This window comes from Cupressus sempervirens, chromosome 3, assembly GCF_028749045.1.
Source record: "Cupressus sempervirens isolate cs-2001-9-10 chromosome 3, ASM2874904v1, whole genome shotgun sequence".
NCBI classification, from domain to species: domain Eukaryota; kingdom Viridiplantae; phylum Streptophyta; class Pinopsida; order Cupressales; family Cupressaceae; genus Cupressus; species Cupressus sempervirens.
In genome coordinates, this window is record NC_143120.1 from 930,222,076 (window position 1) to 930,242,165 (window position 20,090).

A 20,090-nucleotide genomic window follows, 5' to 3' on the forward strand; every position below is an offset into this window, starting at 1 on the left:
GTGTGGGAAAATCAAAATGGACAGCATTGTGTCCTCGGACCTTGAAAGATGGATGTGAATTGGAAACTAAAATAGTCTTTGAGAGAACATCTTACACAAAGAACATTGAAATTTCTGGATGGATTCAACTGTGTACAAGATTTTTTATTGGTATATTTCAAATCATACTCTGATCCATCGTCAGAATAAATAATAGTTAAATAATACAGAAACTGGATACAAGATCAAATGAATGTTGCTTTTCTAACTTCTATTGTATGTGAGATTTGATACTAAAATTTCACAAAATCAAATCCAATAATAGCAGTTACTGAATTATATGGATTGATAGTAAAATCTCACACACATTTGAGTTCAGAAACAATATTCACTTAATTATATGTATTGTGCAAATCTGTCAGCACTGATAGATACAATATTTTAAGCTTTTTAAGTGCAACTCTACCCATAACAATATCTCACAAATACACAAGATTTCAATTAAACAGAAAGTACCGATTGAAACTGGAATTCAAAGAGATAAAATGTTTATAAAATGGAGTTGCTCAGATGATATAGCTAAAAAAGAATTATATATGAACTGCTTGCAATCCAATCATATGGAAAAGCATGTTAAATATCAAGATTCTAGATGAAGACGAGTTGAAAAGCTTTAAACAATTGTATGCAGCTGCCTAAACCAATTTATGTTTTCAAAGTTCATAAACAAGTTAACAGAGTTTTGAAGCAAAGCTTTTTAATAAAATAGACAGTATTTTTTAACTACCTTGCAAATTTAACATTTAGCTATTAGAAATGCAACTTTAACTTGTGATATAGAGGACAGTGCTAAACTTCACACTGATTCAGCATAGATGGACAAGCTTACCTCTTTGATAAGAAAGAAAATAAGAATTTCTAGAGAATAAGAAAGTTTACTTACACAGTATCCCTTAAGCATTTTCAAGAGCGAACAATCTCAGTTCTACATAAGAAAATCTAATGAACCTATTGCAGTAATGAGATTGAAATCATATATCATATAGCATTACTGTTGATCTCACAAGAAATGAGAACAGTTTCAGCAAGAAAGAAAATGACAAAGTAGACAGCGGACTTAAAATAACGTTAACTTTGTTCAAGGCATGAGCAACCCGATATCTTTTTTCTGCTCTATACAATAAACCAGAAATAGCAGACAAATCGACTTTCCATACCCCTAAAACACAGGCTACATTGTTATAAACTTATAGCATATGCCATGGTCTGCAACATACTATTGCAGCCTTTCTAGGTAGGCACCAAGAGCTGGTAATCTTCTTGCCTTTCTAGGTAGGCAGCCATTAGAGCTACAGGAAAAAACAGCATGACAAGAAAGAAGAATCCTCTCAAAATAAGCTGCATATAGCTCTTTGTTTTCTTCCCTCTAATGCAGTTACTGCCTGCCAATTCTACTTTGGCAGGTAACCTTGAACTTGCTACCAACTTGAAAACTGATAGCAGGTTACCTTCTCTTCTAAGCATTGCATCACCATATTGTCTAAGATGATTCATTGGCTTAGTGCCCTTTAGCTTGAGCTCTTTCTTGTCATCAACACTAAAAGAAGATTCCGAATTGCTCTGTTGACCACTTGATGACCACAAAGAACTGCCTTGCTCTGTACTTCCATCTAAGGCACTGTTTCCATTGGAAACCTTATCACCTACACTTTTAGAATAGGGGAACAATCCCCCAGACCTTGGAGTAAAATTAGCATCTTCTTCTGCCACATTGCTTAGGACATGATCATTCATTTCAGGCCACCCTGACTCACTTGAAGTCTCATACTCGTCATCTTTATGGCCAGCCTGCATTTTCACACGTGCGGTGTCAGGAGAAGATTGCTGCAAAGACCTGATGATTTTCTTTGGTGTAGCAAAAATATTGAAGTCCTCAACTGTCAATGGGAAATTTGACACCTGGCAGTATTGATACTATCAATGACTTTGCCATTTCAAAAAAAATGCATTGAGAACATCATGTACTCACACACACACACAACCAAAAACCCTTCATTCAAGAGTGAAAGCGAAAGAAGTATGCATAGATTAGCAATATTTTATCATACCTGATTAGTATTAGTGTGCTCCGAAGGATTGGGTTGCCTATTCCAGCTGAAAATAGAGTTTCTCAGAAAAGAACTTTTTTGAGATGGTACATTTTTCTCTGCCTTTTTTTGGGCAAGCTCTCTTTCATCAGAAACTATGGTTGGCTTCCAGGTTTTATTTGCAAATACATCTCCATTTATGGCATCGTACTGTTCAAACCCATGAAAATCACTTGACCTGACACTCTCCGAGTCCTTGAGATCGTCTTCATGGCGGTTCTGAAACTGAGTATGTGACCAAATTTGTTTAGGATCTTCATTTCTGCCATACTGAGCAGTGCATTCTCTTGCTTTCATAGATAGTATGCCATCCTTCAGTGAAATGTCAACACCCCCACTCTCAAACTCCATTTGCTTCCACATTTTGTTTACACCATACTCTGGTATTCTGAAATCTTGCTGACCTGCATCAGATAGCATGGAAGGAGAAGAACACAATTCATTATCTAAAGAACCTCTAGAAGAAACAGAAGAAGGGGTATAGGAGACAACATATGATTCCTGAGATCCATATGTAGGGGTCTTAGAGGAACCACATGAAGGATCAGTTTCACACCATAGGCTCCGTCTTCTTTGGAAGTTTTGACTTGGAGATAACTTGAATGGTAGCATTCTTTCTTTTTGGCAGGAGCCAAGATCAGTTATGTCCTTCTCAGAAACTTTAGCTTTTGCTGTTTCAAGGGTTTCAGCAACTGCATCCCTGACATAAGGCACTCTATCCAAACCACATTTATCCAAATAATCAACTATACTACGAAGTTCATAACCCAAAATGCCAATGTCCACTGATTTTAATAGGCTGTTGATCATCTGTAGGGCATCCACACACTGCTGCCAGCTCTCATTGCTGACTCCATCTTCCAATATATTTATCCCTGATTTAATCAAAGCACTCCCGTGAGCTTCAAGAATCTGACTATTCAATTTGACCAAAGAGCAAACCAGACTCATGTGGGCTGCTGTTTGTGTTCCTTTCTCATTAAGTGCACCTATTACTCTGGTCCAAAACTCATTCACACTGTCAGTTGAAGCAAATTTCCAACTATCTGACTCTACAAAGGCTTGCAAACAGAATGCCGCACCAGCTCCCAATGGCTGTCCTTTACCCATGAGTACATTTAGCAAGGGACTACATAAACCCTTTATAACATCTTCACGTTGGGTCTCTGTGCTAAGAGGGTCAATGCCATATCTGGCTATGGATAGAACAACTCTTGCACAAGCTTTTTGCAGAGGCAATGACCCAGCACTTGAGTCCAGTGCATTAACAACTGCGTCCATTATTTTATCAATGTGAGGAACAATATTTTTACCATGAGTTTGGGCCAGTACTTCATAGAGAGATATGGCATACTGCCGGGAAGCCTTACTTTTTTTGAAATCTGATACTTCAGATAAGAAAAGAGGGATGGATTTTGTGTCTAAACACTCCACATATGTTTTGAGAACATTCATAGATGTTCGCCTCCTATCTGGATCCTTATTTAGATTGGCAAGCTCTTGCTTTACTAGGGGGCTTAGGGGACTCATTGGTTTTCCCATTCGACCCAAATGTAAGTAATCAAAACAGGGAGGAAAAGGAAATGAGAAAGTTATAAATATCTTCTGACCGCAGCTTTTGAACATCTAATAGCTTGAGATTATGCTGTGTGGTCTGGAGCGTTCTGAAGAATCCATGTTCGGGAGCACTTGTTCTGCCACAGAAACTCAAATCAAATTTGAAAAAATAAATTGAATAATAAACTTACTAATCATGTGTCCAAAATACTTCAGATCAAATTCATACAGATAACAGAACACATGCAACAGGTATATAGATCACAAAGCCTCCTCCGATTTTCCATCTACAAAGTTGTTTAAGCTATCCAATACAGAAACACAAGTTTTACGCTGAACTTCTTCTTAGACGAGCCAAAAACTTAAGGATATTCATTCTGCTTAACAACCTTGAAGCCTACATAGCCCAAAGATTTAAAAAGCAAAAATAAACACTTACTTTAAACATAGACAATAAATGTCAAAGTTTCGACCATTCTCTGGAAATGGTAAAACCTGAGAAGGCTGATGGCTCAGGGACGAAGCATCCAGGGGCCATCAGCACTTTTGAGAGGCCATTGAGTAGATGGCAGGCAGTCTGATCCATATCCTACAACATCCTCAGGTGGGCTGATGGCGAAGACTCTGTGTATTGGGAAAGCATAGGTTTAAATCTAGATAGGGTTTGTGTATGCCTCTTTTAAAACAACAATGTAAATGGAAAAGTAATCTCCCCCCAGCCTTTAAAACTGGTATCCGGTGTGGTTGTGACCTCAAAGCCTACCTTTCCATTTTACCTATACATCCAGGCAAGGTGGTTAAGCTTCCCTGAACTTGTAACAGTTAGGTCTAATGGCAATGAGTGGTCTCACAGTCAATAACAAAAAACATCCTCACAGGTAACAGAGCACAACACCCAAAATCCACATATTAAACCAAAACCCATCTTTCGCCCATTTCAGCCTTCACTTTACGAACGCCGCGAATCATTTATCCGACATTACTTTTTGAAACCCTTATCAGAAATCTGGACTTTTATAGAGAACCTATCTATAAAACAATCCAAAGCCTAGGAATATAACAGAAACCTGTCTCATTGCTCCTGTAACCATGACCTATAACAAGCATACATTAACCAAATATGTGTTCTCAATGCATACATCAGGCGAGCCTTTGCCATTAAACCAACTAACTTCAGAAATGCACGAAAAATAAACGAAAGCCTACTTCACAGTACCGTGAGCAAAATGGGGGATAAGTTTCCATATTCATAGATCCATTTACTATTAGTTAAAAATATACTAACTGTGATCTTTATTACTGAGACATCGGTCTATAGTGAACAATTTTTCCAAAGCTTATAGAAGAACTGTTTATAGAAGAGAGCTTAAAGGAGTCCCACATAGATTCAGACCACAAATTATGCTAAAACAGTATGAAAAATCAATATGCAGAGTTTGCATACCTGATAGATTTGGAAACTCTTAAACAGAAGTCGCTATTTAACAGAGACAGTGCAGATTGTCATGCTTTTCCATTAGTCTCTCAGACAGAATGAAGGAAACAGGAAGAAATCAAGAAATAAGAATGGTGGATTTAGTGGAGAATTGTTAATTTGAAAGTATGTCAACGTCTACTTTGATACGGAGGGCCCTATGCATTGTTTTCTTCTAATCCCAAGCAGACTGCGTTGCACATTTGAAAATGATGTAGGACCCACCAGCACTGCGAACTATCCTTTTATTTGAAATAGGACGTACGCTTGAAATTCAAAACCAGATTTGAATTTATTGTTTTTTATTGGTAGCATTTGCAATGAGTTTGAAATTTTATCTTTGAATATTCAATTAAGTTGGAAGATTACACTACTGTACTTATTTTTAAAAAATTATGGGAAAAATATGGATAGATATTAACAAATCAACTTTAATTTGATTTTGATTTATGTTTTGTGGATTTGATTCGTAATAGTTAGTCTTTCTGTATGGTTCCCCTCTTCTTCCTCTCAATAGGGTTTGAATTAGTTGTCATGCAAATTTGAAGAACATAACCTTAAACCATAGATCTGATAAATATACATGAAAGCATAGATCCACAACACATAACAACTTGAGATTTTTGGTTAGAAACCCTATTAAGAGAAAAACCGCAGTGGGGATGAACCCACAATATATAACTTGTGAAAGTAGTATACCCTGTTAGGAGTATTATATTGAGAATGCACATACATTCAGGCACACTGCCTAGAAATCATTTCTCAAAAAAAATAAAAAAATCAAGCCTTTCTACCCAAGGAAGGCTCACTTCCTTATAATAAATTGCATTAAATCCACATATAATGAACTATGTGATAACATCCTCAACATGCTTGGATCAATTCCACTGAAGCAAAATTACAACTTTCTTTTCAACACTAGATCTCTATTTTTATTCACACATCTCTCTCTCAACCACTAATCCACAAATTTATTACAATAATTTGTACAATTCATCAACTTAAGAAGAATCAACAAGGTCAACTTAACCCCACCTAGTTTCAAAATTAAAAACATACTTATTACAATGTTAAAAGCAAATCAAGCAATGCCAATTAAGATGTAGCATGGACCAAACTCATAAGTGTCAAACATGAAACACCTCCAAGAATTATGCCTTGATCTTCTGCAATAAGATATGTCGTTAAGTCATCCAAGAACATGAAGATCACTAATATTCCAACCAAAAATCACCAAATGAAGGCACAAAAATCAATAGGTACAATCGACTCAAGTAGAACATGATCTAGAAATATCTGCAAGCATCATGAATTACCATAACAATGTCCACATCAGTTAAATTTTTGAAATCATTAACATCATTATAGCAAACCTTAGAAACACTAACAATGTAACAATCATCAACCTTGGAAATTTGATTGCAAACCTCCAAACCATCAACTAATTGAGTTGAGGAAACATATCAATTTCCCAAAAAAATAACTAGATCCACGTAAAAATATGTTGCAATATATAGAAATATAGATCAAAATTATGTCATACCATCTCCATTGAATAACAAAAATACCAATCTTAACATAGATAACTATAGCTTACTCAAATAATCATGTGAACCTTGAAAAGTTGAATTGAATCAACTATAGACAATATATAACATGATGCCCACATCTACAATCACTTGATTATTAACACATTTGCCACACCGAGACAACAAACTCATTGAACATAACTGCAACATTATCTCAAAGAAACAAATATTTTGGCATCAATGGCAACACATCCTAGATACATATTTGCAGAATATTACAATGTTGGAAGTATCTATCATTGTGAACCTTATTGGAATGATTTTAAAATCTAGTTTGAATTACAAAAGGGTACTACTTTCTCTAGTAGTTAGCAATGAATTTTGACACTTCATTGGCCATATGGAAAGTATGGAAAGAGAGAAACCAATACATTTGTTAGGATAAATAAACTTGGACATCAAGATTATTATGTTGTGTATTGAAAGTCCATTTTAGAATTAATAAGTAATTGAACCTCTTATTTTAATTAGTCTAAAATACCTTGTGCTTTGTTGATAGCATATTCTAGGGAGTGCCTAAAATACCTTGTGCTTTATTGATAACATATTTTAGGAATTGTATTGAAAGGTCCATTTTGGAACTAGTAAGTAATTGAACCTCTTATTTTAATTGATCTAAAATACCTTGTGTTTTGTTGATAGCATATTTTAGTGACATTTTCCCATGATTAAGTTTAGACTTATTTATGTGGTGGGCTAAATAGATATAGATTGTAGTGAAGATATTAAAGTGTGATGAGAGTGTGCCAAACTAGGATGAATGGAATTGAAAGTTGATAGGGTTTCCAAGGGGAACTTGGCCCATTGTGGGTAGGATATGTAGTGGTGTATTGGAAAGGGAATCTATTGGCTTTAGGGGCAATGTTCCTTGGTGATGAGACTAACAATGAGGCATAAGCTCAAGCATCCTAAAATATAATTTGGATGATAAAAAAATTGAACGTATCACACATTCAAATGGAAGGAGATTCACTAAGTATTATGATTGTAATTTCTAAAGATAAAACAAAAAATTTCAACTAAATAAATTTATAAGATAATAAAATCAACCCTCGCCACCTTTGAATATTTTAACTTCACCCATGTTAAAAGGGGCAGAAACTAGTTGGTGAGCACGATGTGAAATGTGGCATTGACTTTAATGTGAAATGATGGGGATGATATTTTTGAAGGTTTTAGTGGGTTTAAGAGAGAAGAGTTGGCATTGATAATGCCAACAAATGAAAGAACCATTATGTGATGTGACAAGATGTAAAGTAGACCACACATAAATTTGGCTAAATATCTCATCTTGTTTAGATCACTATTTTGGAAACTACAATTGGAGCAATTGTTATATTGTCATTGATATTGAACCTATTGGTAAGACAAAATGTCAAACCTTTTTGAGAGACATTTACTAATAGTGTAGAGTGTCATATCATTTGATTGATGAAGAAGATTTGAAAAGAAGAGATCATGAGATGACCTAGTGAAAGGTTGAGTTAAGACACAGTGATAAGTGTGATGGAATTACAATGGGCACTTGATAAGTTAGTACTTGACAAGATAATGTGTTGTTCAATCAATACATGAACTAAAGAAGACAATTGGATGAAGCTTAGATCTTAAATGAGTCATAAGAATAAGCTTGATCAAGTATCAGTATAAGGAACTAAATCATAAGATTAAGGAACTTAAGTAGAAGTTGAACAAAATAGTTCAAGCCAAGTGTTAGTTATATCTGAGCAAATGTATGAATAAGTGTTAAAAGCAATTGAGCATAGTAATGGTTGAGCAAGACAATACAGTGTATGTTGAGCTACACAATGAGATAAGGATTGATGAGCTAGAGTATTGAATGCACAAGGAGAATTTGTTAAGAGATCAAATGAAATGACTTGATCAGAAGTTTCTAGGAGGAGAATAAAAAGACAGAAGGATTTGATGAATCTGACCTAACCCTAAGATCGATGGTGATGTTTAAGTGACAAAATATCAAAATTACCTATTTAAGGAGGCCTAAGAGATGTTTCCTAAGGTTGGTTCATTATTGATTGGTGATCTTAAGGAGAAGTTTTGAAGAGTTGAACAATAGAAGCGAAGTGTGAAGATTTTGGTGAAGAGTGATTGCTTAAGGAGATGCAAAGCATATCATTGATGGAGATGATAATGGAGGCCATTCAATGAACCAAAAAATGAGTGAATGGAGATCTGAATTTGAAATGTGAGTTGTACTTTATAGATCAAACCTACTATTATATTTTTACCATTGTATCAGTCAAAATCCTTTAATCAAGGTTGACCTAACAATCATTTTGTAAATCCTTTAATCAAGGTAACATTCTAATGGAATGATCTAAAGTCCTCTAACAAGGACACTCCTAATAGGTTTATTAAGTCCTTTAACATGGTCACATTTAACAGTGTGTTGTATAAATTTTAACATTGACTCTTAAATGAGCTCACTTCAAAAGAATGAACAATTGGTAGCATGTTACTTGGTGGTTTTTCCCAAATTGGGTTTCCACATTAAATGTTGTATCAAAGTGTTATTTTCATGTATGGATGTTATTGTTATGCATGTTATATTTTAACAAAAAAAAAATTATTGCAGTTATCATATATAGGAAATAGAGAGTTAAGTAATTACATGAAAAAGTTATTTTGCTAATGGTATGCTATATAGACCGGGTGGATATATGAGATTGATTAATCTATTTGAATTTAGTAAAAGTTGAATTGGTACATATGAACCTGATGATAACTAATTAAATCCACCCCCCCCCCCCCCCCTCCCTCCCCCTCTTAGTTATTATTATAAATCATTATAATAATTAATATCAAAGCTTTGGTGCTTGTAAGGAAAGTTTGAAGGACTCAAGCCAAAGATCAAGATGTACAAGAGAGAGATACCTAAGTTGAACAAGGAGAACTTCCCAACATGGAAAAGACTGAAAAGATTGCACTAATATGGTATTGGAGATTCCACATTATACTATTTAGATAATGAATACATTGAAGTGCCTAGACCTATGATAGTTGAACAATGAAAGAGAAGCAAGAGCACAACCAAATGATGATTGAACTTGCGACAACCCTAAGTTATGAACAATTTGATGGTGTGAAGGAATGCACTACTGCTAAGAAAATGTGAGACAAGTTGGAAAAAATCCATGGAGGAGACAAGAATGTGTTGAGAGCCAAGAGAGAAAGTTTGAGAGAAAATTTTGATGGCATGAGAGTCAAAGAAGGTAAGACTATTGCACAATACTATGGTTGAGTTAAAGAAATGGCAAATGCTATTAGTGGAGTTGAAGGACACATAATTGATGAGACTATAATAGGTAAGGTATTGAGGACTTTACTTCCCATCTATGCAATTAAAGTATCTACAATTCAAGAACTCAGGTGTACACCTGGTAATGATCTAACCTTGGATAGTCTAATTGGTAGACTTACTATTGAAAAGAGATTGTTTGAAGTGTGGAACCTATTATGGAACAATCATTATTTTGTCAATAATGTCAAACCTGCTACTTGCTAGTGAAACAACTACTTTTTGGTTTGAATGTTATCATTTGTTTGATTGATGAAGATGATTTGAAAAGATAAGATAACAAGAGTACCTAGAGAGAGGTTGAGTTATTTGGTGTATAAAAGGTATACTACAACCAAGTAAGACATTGATGATATTATGTATTGTTGATCTACTTAAGGCTAAAGTAAATGGTTACTTAACCTAAGCCTAGAAGAAGAGTTTTCATAAAAGGTGTTTGCCAAGCTTGGCCAAGAAAATAGAGTACGTCAAGCAAACTTAGTTTAGGCCAAGTAAAATTCAGTATGTGTCAAGCAATAGGTAAATAACAATAGTGACCAAACAAGGAAGACTTAATTGATGTCGAGCAATCTAGTCTTGGTCGAGCATTAGAAGACTATTATTACTGAATGAATAGTGTAGATGTCAAGTGATAATAAAAATATTTTAATCAAGATTTGATGAATCTGAGCCAAAAAAGTTGATTTCTTGAATTGTGTGAAGCATGTAGAAGATTTTATGATGAGCTAGTGGCACAAAATTCAAAATAAACTATTTTTAGGCGAATTCAGAGAGGATTGTAGAAGAAGTTTCTAGAAAGTACTAAATGAAAAAGTGGATAGATTCATTGAATCTTCCCCAACACTAGAATGGATGATTGTGGTTAAGTGGAAAAAAAGCTAAATTATCTATTTATAAAGATAGTAAGCTAGGAGCAAGAGTTATCATGTGTGTGAACCTAAGGAAGATAAGAAGTCTAAGGTGTTTCTTCAAATGGTGGCCAAGCAGAAGAGTCTGCAATTGACATACAAAGAAAGAAGGCTTAACAGGATGAATGCTTGAAGGGTGAACAAGTTGTTAGAGATGAAGAGTATGAATGCCAAGTAGACTGGAGTACTAAACTAGAGATTTGTAATCTACAAGTGAGTTGTATTTTATTATCAAATCAAGTCTTGTTGTTACTTTCTAATCATTGTATTAGTCTGGACATATCCTTTGGATTAAGGTTGACCTAACAATCATTTGCAAATCATTTAACTAGGTAACATTCTAATGGAATATTTTTAAGTCCTCTAACAATGCTCACTCCTAACAAGGTGACCAAAATCCTTTAGCCAAGTCACTTTTAACATGGTGTATTGTAACCTTTATCAGGGTTGGCCTTTAACAAGGCATCACTTCAGAAGAGTGAAAATTGGTAGGATGTTACTAGTGGTTTTTTCCCAAATTGGGTTGCCATGTAAAATCCTATGTCAAATTGTGTGAATGATTTTGTGGTATTTCATGCTTACATTTTTGCAAAGTTATTTTAACCTAGGATAGTAACTTACTAAGTTAAGGTATTGGATGTTCTAATGGATGCATGCATGATATGAAATTGCATGATGGATGCATGCATGTATTGGATGTTCTAATGGATGCATGAAAATTGGTAGGATGTTACTAGTGGTTTTTTCCCAAATTGGGTTGCCATGTAAAATCCTATATCAAATTGTGTGAATGATTTTGTGGTATTTCATGCTTACATTTCCGCAAAGTTATTTTAACCTAGGATAGTAACTTACTAAGTTAAGGTATTGGATGTTCTAATGGATGCATGCATGATATGGTTTTATAGATATAGATCTGTAAGTACTAAAAAAATTTATTTGTACATTTGGAGCTTCGATGACTGATTCACCCTACTCTCAGTTATTCTAAACATTCCAACACTTACTGCATTTGAATTATCAAATTTTGATAATTATTCCCCTAATAGTGTTGATTCAGAGCACAACTAACCCTTGATGGGTCTAAGAAAACAAAGAAGAACAAGTATGTAGAAAGTGGCAGTGGATCTGATAATGATCTCGATGAGCTTCAAGCATTGTTGGCCAGAAGACTACCTAGAGGAAAAGGCAACTACAAAGGTAAACTTTATATTGTCTAGTTTACATGTAAAAAAGTTGGTCATATTGATGCTAGATGTCCTAACAAAGATGAGAAAGAGGAAAGGAAAGATTTCAAGTACAAAGGAAGGAGAGATAATAGAGACAACAAAGATAAAAGAGACTACAATGACAAAGGTAAGAAATCTTGTTATATTGTTGAAGAGGATGGTTCTTATAGTAATTTTGATGATCATGATGAAGAAGTTGTATATGTAGCTATGAAAGATGATTCTAATGAAGATGAGAAAACTATTGATCTCACATGTGAGTAAGAAAGCTAGAAGGATAATTGATAGTGGTTTCTCACATCATATGATTGGTGATACAAGTTGGATAAGCTAGAACATTATAATGGAAGTAGTGATAAGTTTGAGGTGTGGAACCTATTAGGGAACAATCATTATTTTGTTAATGATGTCAAAACTACTAATTACTGGTGAGACAACTACTTTTTGGTCTGAATGCTATCATTTGTTTGATTAATGAAGAAGATTTAAAAAGATAAGATAACAAGAGTACCTAGAAAGAGGTTGAGTTATTTGGAGTATAAAAGGAGTACTAAGACCAAGTAAGACATTGATGATATTATGTATTGTTGATATACATAATGCTAAAGTAAATGGTTACTTAAGCTAAGCCTAGAAGAAGAGATTTCATAAAAAGTGTCTACCAAGCCTAATCGAGCAAACAGTGTGAGCCGAGCAAACTTAGTTCAGGCCAAGAAGAATTCAATATGTGTCAAGCATCAAGTAAATAATAGTAGTGACCAAGCAAGGAAGACTTAGTTGATGTTGAGCAACTCAGTGTTGGTCGAGCATTAGAAGACTATTATTATCGAGTGAATAGTCTAGATCTTGAGTGACAGTAAAAAGAGTGTAATCGAAGATTTGAATCTGAGTTGAGAAAGTTGATTTATTGAATTCTATGAAGCATGTGGAAGGTTTCTATGATGAGCTGGAGACACAAAAGTCAAGATAAACTATTTTTAGGTGAATTCAAAGAGGATTGTAGAAGAAGTTTCTAGAAAGGATGAAATGAAAAAGTGGGTAGATTCATTGAATCTTACCCAACCCTAGAATGGATAATTGTGGTTAAGCAGAAAAAGAACTAAGTTCTGTATTTATAGTGATAGTAGGCCAAAAGCAAGAGTTGTCATGTGAAAGAACCTAAGGAAGACAAGAAGTCCAGCATGTTGCTTCATATGGTGGCTGAATAAAAGAGTCTGCAATTGGAATACAAAGCAAGAAGGCTTAAGAGGGTAAATTCTTGAAGGGTGAATGTTTAAGAGGGTGAACATGTTGTTAAAGATGAAGAGTATGAATGCCATGCAGAATGGAGGACTGAACTAGAGATTTGTAATCTGCAAGTGAGTTGTATTTTATTATCATATCAAGTCATGTTGTTACTTTCTAATCATTGTATCAGTATGGATAAATCCTTTGGATTAAGGTTGACCTAGCTATCATTTGTAAATCCTTTAACTAAGTGACATTCTAATGGAATGTTCTAAATTCCCCTAACAAGGCTTACTCCTAATAGGGTGATTGAAATCCTTTAACCAGGTCACATTTAACAATGTCTATTGTAACCTTTAACAAGGTTTTCCTTTAATAGGGCATTATTTCAAAAGAGTAAAATTTGGTAGCATGCTACTAGTCATTTTTCCCAAATTGGGTTTCCACATAAAATCCTTGTGTCAAATTGTGTGAATGAGTTTGTGGTATTTAATGCTTACATTTCCACAAAGTTATTTTGATCTAGGACACTGACCTACTAAGTTAAGGTATTGGATGTTCTAATGGATGCATGCAGAATATGGTTTTATGGATATGAATATGTTAAGTACTGCAAAGATTTGTTTGTATATTTGGACCTTGGATAATTGATTCACCCCCCTCTCAATTATTCTAAAAATTCCAATAATTGGTATTAGAGTCATTGGTGCTTGCAAGGAAATAGTTTAAAGGTACTAAAAGCTAAAGATCAAGATGTATAGAAAGGAGGTGCCAAAACTGCATAAGGAAAAATTTATTGCATGACAATGTTTGATGAAGCTGCATCTAGGAAAACTTGGAGATTATGCAAATCTACCATTAACACTAAGCATATTGATCCTATTGGAGCCCCTACTGCTAATGATCTGAGAAAGAAGAAAGAAAAAAGTCAATCAATGATAGAGCTTGCATCTACATTAAGCTACTCAGGGTTTGATGAGATCAAAGGATGTAATTCTGCTAAGAAGATGTGGGATGCTATAGAGATGATCTATGGAGGAGATAATAATGTTCTGAGAGCCAAAGATGAAAGTCTACGAGGAAATTTTGATGACATAAGAGTGTAAGAAGGTGAGACTATAGTCTAGTATTGTAGAAGAATCAAAGATGTTGTGAATGCTATCAAAGGAGAAAATGGTGTTACTAAAGATGAGACTATGATCAACAAAGTATTGAGAACCATGTTGCCTATCTATGCTATTAAAGTCTATGTCATACAAGAAGTAAGGTGTGTTCCTGGTAGTAATCTAACCCTTGAAGGACTGATGGGTAGACTCAATGCTTTTGAACTTTCTAATTTTGATAATTTCAAAACTGAAAAATGTTGAATCTACTTTCAAAGCTAAACTAACACTTAAAGAACCTAAAGACAAGAAGAAGAAAAAGGTCAAGCATGTTTCTAGTGATAGTGATATTGTTAGAATTCTTTAGAATAATTGAGAGGGATGTGAATCAATTATTCAAGGTCCAGCTATACCAATAAAAATTTTTCACTTAGCTTAGTGAACCCATTTAAACATTCATATTAGTATATGCATCCAAGATTATTACCAATACTTGTAGGTTATCATTAAATCAACATACAACAATAAAACACAAAACATGAAAATTCATCCACACACTCGACACAGTGATTTAACATGGAAATCCAATTTGGGAAAAACCACCAGTAACATGCTACTCCTTTTTCACTCTTTTGAAGCGATGCCCTATGAAGGGCCAACCCTGTTAAGGTTACAATACACACTATTAAATATGACCCGGTTAAGAGATTTCAATCACTTTGTTAGAAGTGAGCCTGGTTAAAGGACTTTAGGTCATCACTTGGAATGCCACCCTATTAAAGAATTTTTAAATGACTATTAAGTCAACCTTAGTCCAAAGGATTTTATCCTAATTGATACAATTGTTAGAGAGTATAGTAGAGTATTTGATCTGATACAACTTACAACTTATCTTGCAGATTCCATATCACAATTCAATCCTTAATTTGCTTGACTTTCATTCTTTGCAGCTCTAACGACTTGTTCATCCTTCAAGTATTTGTCTCCTTAAGCCTTCTTGCTTGGTATGCCAATGTAGTCACTTCAGTGGTCACTAGACGAAGCAAAGTTCTCGACTTTCTATCTTTGTTCTTCCTTTGGTCCTCTTGACCTTCTCTAATATCTCCCTTTAGAACTCTCAGACTCTTTTTCTTCATGACTAGACATCCTTAAATAGGAAATTAGAATACTTTGTCATTTTCCATTGTCCAATTAGGGTGTAGATGTATTAGGTAGGATACAATGTATCTACCCCATATCTTGTCTCTTCTAGAAACTTCTCCTAGAATCCATTTGAATTCGCCCAAAAAATGTTTACCTCAAATTCTATAACACTAGCTTATCAATCTTATCTTCCACTTGGTTCATAGACTTCAAGGAAACAAACTTGCTGGCTTATATTTGGCGAATCTACGATCTTTGTCATAATGCAGCAACTTAGCGTTATTGATCTTTCGATGTTCAACACATACTATGTTGCTCGACATCAACTATAAAAACACTCGGCATAAACTACATTTTACTGATGCTTGACACCTATTATATTTTGTTCAGCACCAACTGTGTTACTCAACACAAACTAGAATTTTCTTTTACTCAGAACTAACTAATTTTCTACTTGGCATGACTTATCTTTTCTTGGCACCTACTATCAACTTGCTCAAGCTTTGTAGACAGTCTTAGTATTACTTTTTCTTCTAAAGTTTTCGAGTGTGGCCAACCTTTGTAACTTCAAGTGGATTATCAATATATCATTTCACAATTGTCTTAACTAATTCTTGTACTTCATTACATAATCATAACGCAACCTTTCCTCTAGGTACTATTGTCACATCTTATTGATTAAATCCTCTTCATCAATCAACTAAGTGATAGTACTTGGATCTTATAAGCAATTGTCTCACCAGCAAATAGTAGGTTTGACATTAGTGAAAAAATGATTGAAACATATGATCTACTCCAACAATCTTCCTCTTTCAATAATATCTTTCAACAATGTTCTTTTCAATCAGATTTCAACAATCTCCCTCTTTGGTATTGATGGCAAACCAAGCTAATCAACCAAGTCACCTAAATGGTAAAACATTTTGTTTGACCAAACTGACTAAGTTAAAAATAGTAAGGCAATACCAAAAAGAAAAACTTGTCATCAACAACTTTCAACTTCTAATTAAGTTACAAAATTCTTTAAGGTAGATTATGATGTCTCCTTCATGATCTTATCAGTAATAATAGTAATTATCTTCCTCTATCTTTTCTCCCTCTTTGATTTGTTATCATGATTGACTTCTGCTATTTCTCCCTATTAGCTGTTATTTTCCCTTTTATCTTAGCTTTTTGTTCTTCTATGATATTTTTCCCTCTTAGGTTTCTGATAAATTTCTGTTATTTCTCCCTCTTTGACAACAATGCCAAAGACATATCATCTCAACATCTTAACATGTAGATATAGAATTTGTAGTATCTTTAGGTTCTCCCTCTGTTACCTTTCTTGTGACTGTTTTGGGATTTCATCACTTTGATTACTTTAGGAAATACCTAAAGTAGGATTCGTTGCATCAATTTGTGACATGTGGTGATTAACCTATTTGATGTAGGGCAGTCTTGTCATTACTTTAAACAACCTTTGATAGGGGTATCACCCCTAACTTACCTCTGAGATATTCATATGCATCCTTAGGTAATGGTTTTGTGAAGATGTTAGCAATTTGCTCCTTTGTATTGACATACTCCATCTTCACATCTTTGTCTTCAACTAGCTCTCTTACATAATGATACTTGATTGTAGTGTGCTTTGTCTTGGCATGCATCACTAGATCCTTTGATTTATTTATAACACTGGTGTTATCACAATAAAGTATGATAGGTTCTGCTATTTCTTCCTTCATTCCTTTGAGTAGATGCTTGATCCATACAATGTTTGTGCAATTTATAGTAGCAGCAACATATTCAGCTTCAACTATGGATTGTGAGGTACAACTTTGTTTCTTACTAGTCCAGATAACTAGTCCCTTCCCTAAGAAAAGTGCTCCTCCATTGGTGCTCTTTTTGTCATCTATATTACCTCCCCAATCAATGTCAATGTATGCTCTTAAATCAAACTTTTCATTCTTTTTGTAGTATAGGCCAAACACTTTTGTTCCTTTCAAGTATCTCATTATTCTTTTTACTACCATTAAATGATTTTCTCTGGGACTTGAAGAGAATCTTGCAACTATCCCAACAAATAATGTAATATCATGTCTACTATGTACAACATATTACAACGTACCAATCATTGACCTGTATAATGTTTGATTCGCGTTAGCAAAATCATCATTCTTTGATTATTTGTGTCATGTTATCATGGGTGTGCTTATTGGTTTTAAATCTTCCAGTCCAAATGTTTTTAGTATCTCCTTGATGTACTATGACTGGGTAACAAATATGCCATACTTGAGTTGATAAACTTGCAATCCTACAAAGAATTTGATCTCACCAAACATTGACATTTCAAATTCATGTTTCATCTTATTAGCAAAATCCTTGCCTAAAGAATTTTGTCCTCCAAATATTATATCATCAACAAATATTTCAGATAACAAAATATTTTTACCTTTTTCTATTTTTATATATAGATTGTTGTTATCATTAGTTCTTTCAAATCCAATCTTCAGAAGATACTTATGAAGTCTTCCATACCATGCTCTTGGTGCTTGTTTCAAAACATAAAGAGCTTTGTGCAATTTACACACCTTATCCTTGTTGTTGTCATCAACAAATCCTTCTGGCTATTCTATGTAGACTTCTTCTTCTAGTATGCCATTCATAAATGTAGACTTAACATCCATCTGATAAACTTTGAATCCTTTGTAGGCAGCATATGCAAGTAGAGCTCTTACTCCTTCCATTCTTGCAACAAGAGCAAATGTCTCCCCATAGTCTATTCCTTCCTCTTGGGTATATCCTTTGAAAACTAGTCTAGTTTTGTTCCTTGTGATTTCACCATTTTCATTTAGCTTGTTTCCAAACACCCACTTGGTGCCAATCACATTTTTGTCATCTGGCCTTGAAATTAAACACCAAGTTTTTTTTTCTTTATCTGATCAATTTCTTCTACCATAGCTTTGTACCAATCATCATCTTCTAGAGCATCTTTATTGTCTTAGGTTCTTTCTTTCTTAGAGAGCATCATTCATTCCTTAGTCTATTCCTTGTCATTGGTTTAGCATCTTTGTTTCCAATGATTTGGTCAACAGGATGATGTCTTTTGAAATATTTGGATAGTCTTGGCTCAACCCTTGTTTCTTTGTCTTTTCTTTCAGCATTAGAGTCACTATGTATATTCCTATCAGGTATATCAACTTCTCTTTCATGCATACTAACTTCAGAATTAGAATGTGTAGTTTCTTCATTCTATAACTCAGCATCTGATTGCAGCTCGGTTCCTAAATTCAATTCGACATTCATTGGCTATGACTTGACAGTTACTAAAATTTTTTGTTGGTTTTCAACTTTATTGGAATCTTCTTCTTCAATAGTCATTCCTTCCTAGAAGTATACAAAACATTTGTATTCCTCTGGTTCTTTGATTGGTTCAACATCATGAACTTCTGTGTATTCATCAAAATCTACATTTGCACTTTTCACAATTTTATTAGTGTTAGTATTTAAACACTTATATGCTTTACTTCTTGTGGAGTAGCCAAGGAATCAAACTTACCATTCCTTACATCTTTAAGAATAAAACATTTGCTCCCGAATACCTTAGCATATTTTACATTGGGTGAGTATCCATACCATAATTCAGAAGGTGTTGAATTAGTACCTTTCTTGATTTGTATTTAGTTTAGGGTATAGACAACTGTACTTATAGCTTCTCTCCAATATTTTAGAGCAACATTATTTTCTATTATAAGTGTCCTGGCACAATCCATCATTGACCTATTTCTTCTTTCAAAAATTCCATTTTTTGGAGGGGTCTTGGACGCTAATGTCTATCTTTTGATTCCTCTATCATTACATAATACTTCAAATTATTTTGATGTGAATTCTCCTCCTCTATCTGATCTCAAACATTTTAGACTTTTACCTGTTTCTTTTTCAACTCTTGCCAGAAACCACTTAAACATTTGAAAGGCATCTAACTTTTCCTTTAGAAACATGATTGTCATCATTCTAAAGTAGTCATCTACAAACAACATTATATATTTGTCTTTTTGTAACTTTGCACTTCTATGGGTCCACACAAGTTAGTATGAACTATCTCTAGTATCTTTTAAAGGTGTAAGTTTTGCTTTTGAAACTTGACTTAGTCATTTTTCCTAGCTAACATTGTTTGCATATCACATTATCAGGCTTTTTTAGTTTGGAAAAACCTCTAACTTTCTTCAAGTTATTGATACTGATCAAGTTATCAAAGTTGACATGACACAACCTTTTATGCCATAGCCATTCATCATCAAATTTCACCATATGACAATTAGCATCCTGTATATCAAGGTAAAATAGATTGCTTCTAGTTTGATCTCCTTTTCCTATTAGTTTCCCATTTGTGTCATATATCTTGGCAGTCTTGTTTCCAAATTCAACTTTGCATC

General features: G+C 34.2%; 1 protein-coding gene across 2 annotated transcripts; it reads right to left on the reverse strand.

Moving 5' to 3' along the window:
* Positions 1-871: 871 nt before the first annotated feature.
* On the reverse strand, positions 872-5,373 carry LOC149569800 (protein SINE1-like). Of its 2 annotated transcripts, none has more exons than XM_089822523.1 (3): positions 5,128-5,373; positions 2,088-3,820; positions 872-1,827 (listed from the first exon to the last, which is right to left on the reverse strand). In XM_089822523.1, exons 2-3 carry the CDS (start codon positions 3,750-3,752, stop codon positions 1,270-1,272), a joined length of 2,223 nt encoding a protein of 740 aa, XP_089678649.1. In that variant the 5' UTR covers positions 3,753-3,820; positions 5,128-5,373; the 3' UTR covers positions 872-1,269. The 2 variants fall into 2 exon arrangements, with proteins under 2 accessions (XP_089678649.1, XP_089678648.1); XM_089822522.1 differs by having other exon boundaries at positions 872-1,938; positions 5,128-5,263.
* Between the last annotated feature and the right edge of the window lie 14,717 nt (positions 5,374-20,090).

What these genes read in the sequence shown, in the direction of transcription:
- LOC149569800 (XM_089822522.1), bottom strand. Translation starts at nt 3,752, where the DNA reads ATGTTCAAAAGCTGCGGTCAGAAGATATTTATAACTTTCTCATTTCCT. An exon ending in AGCACACTAATACTAATCAG is followed by an intron (nt 1,939 to 2,087) that starts GTATGATAAAAT and finishes CAATACTGCCAG; the next exon opens with GTGTCAAATTTCCCATTGAC.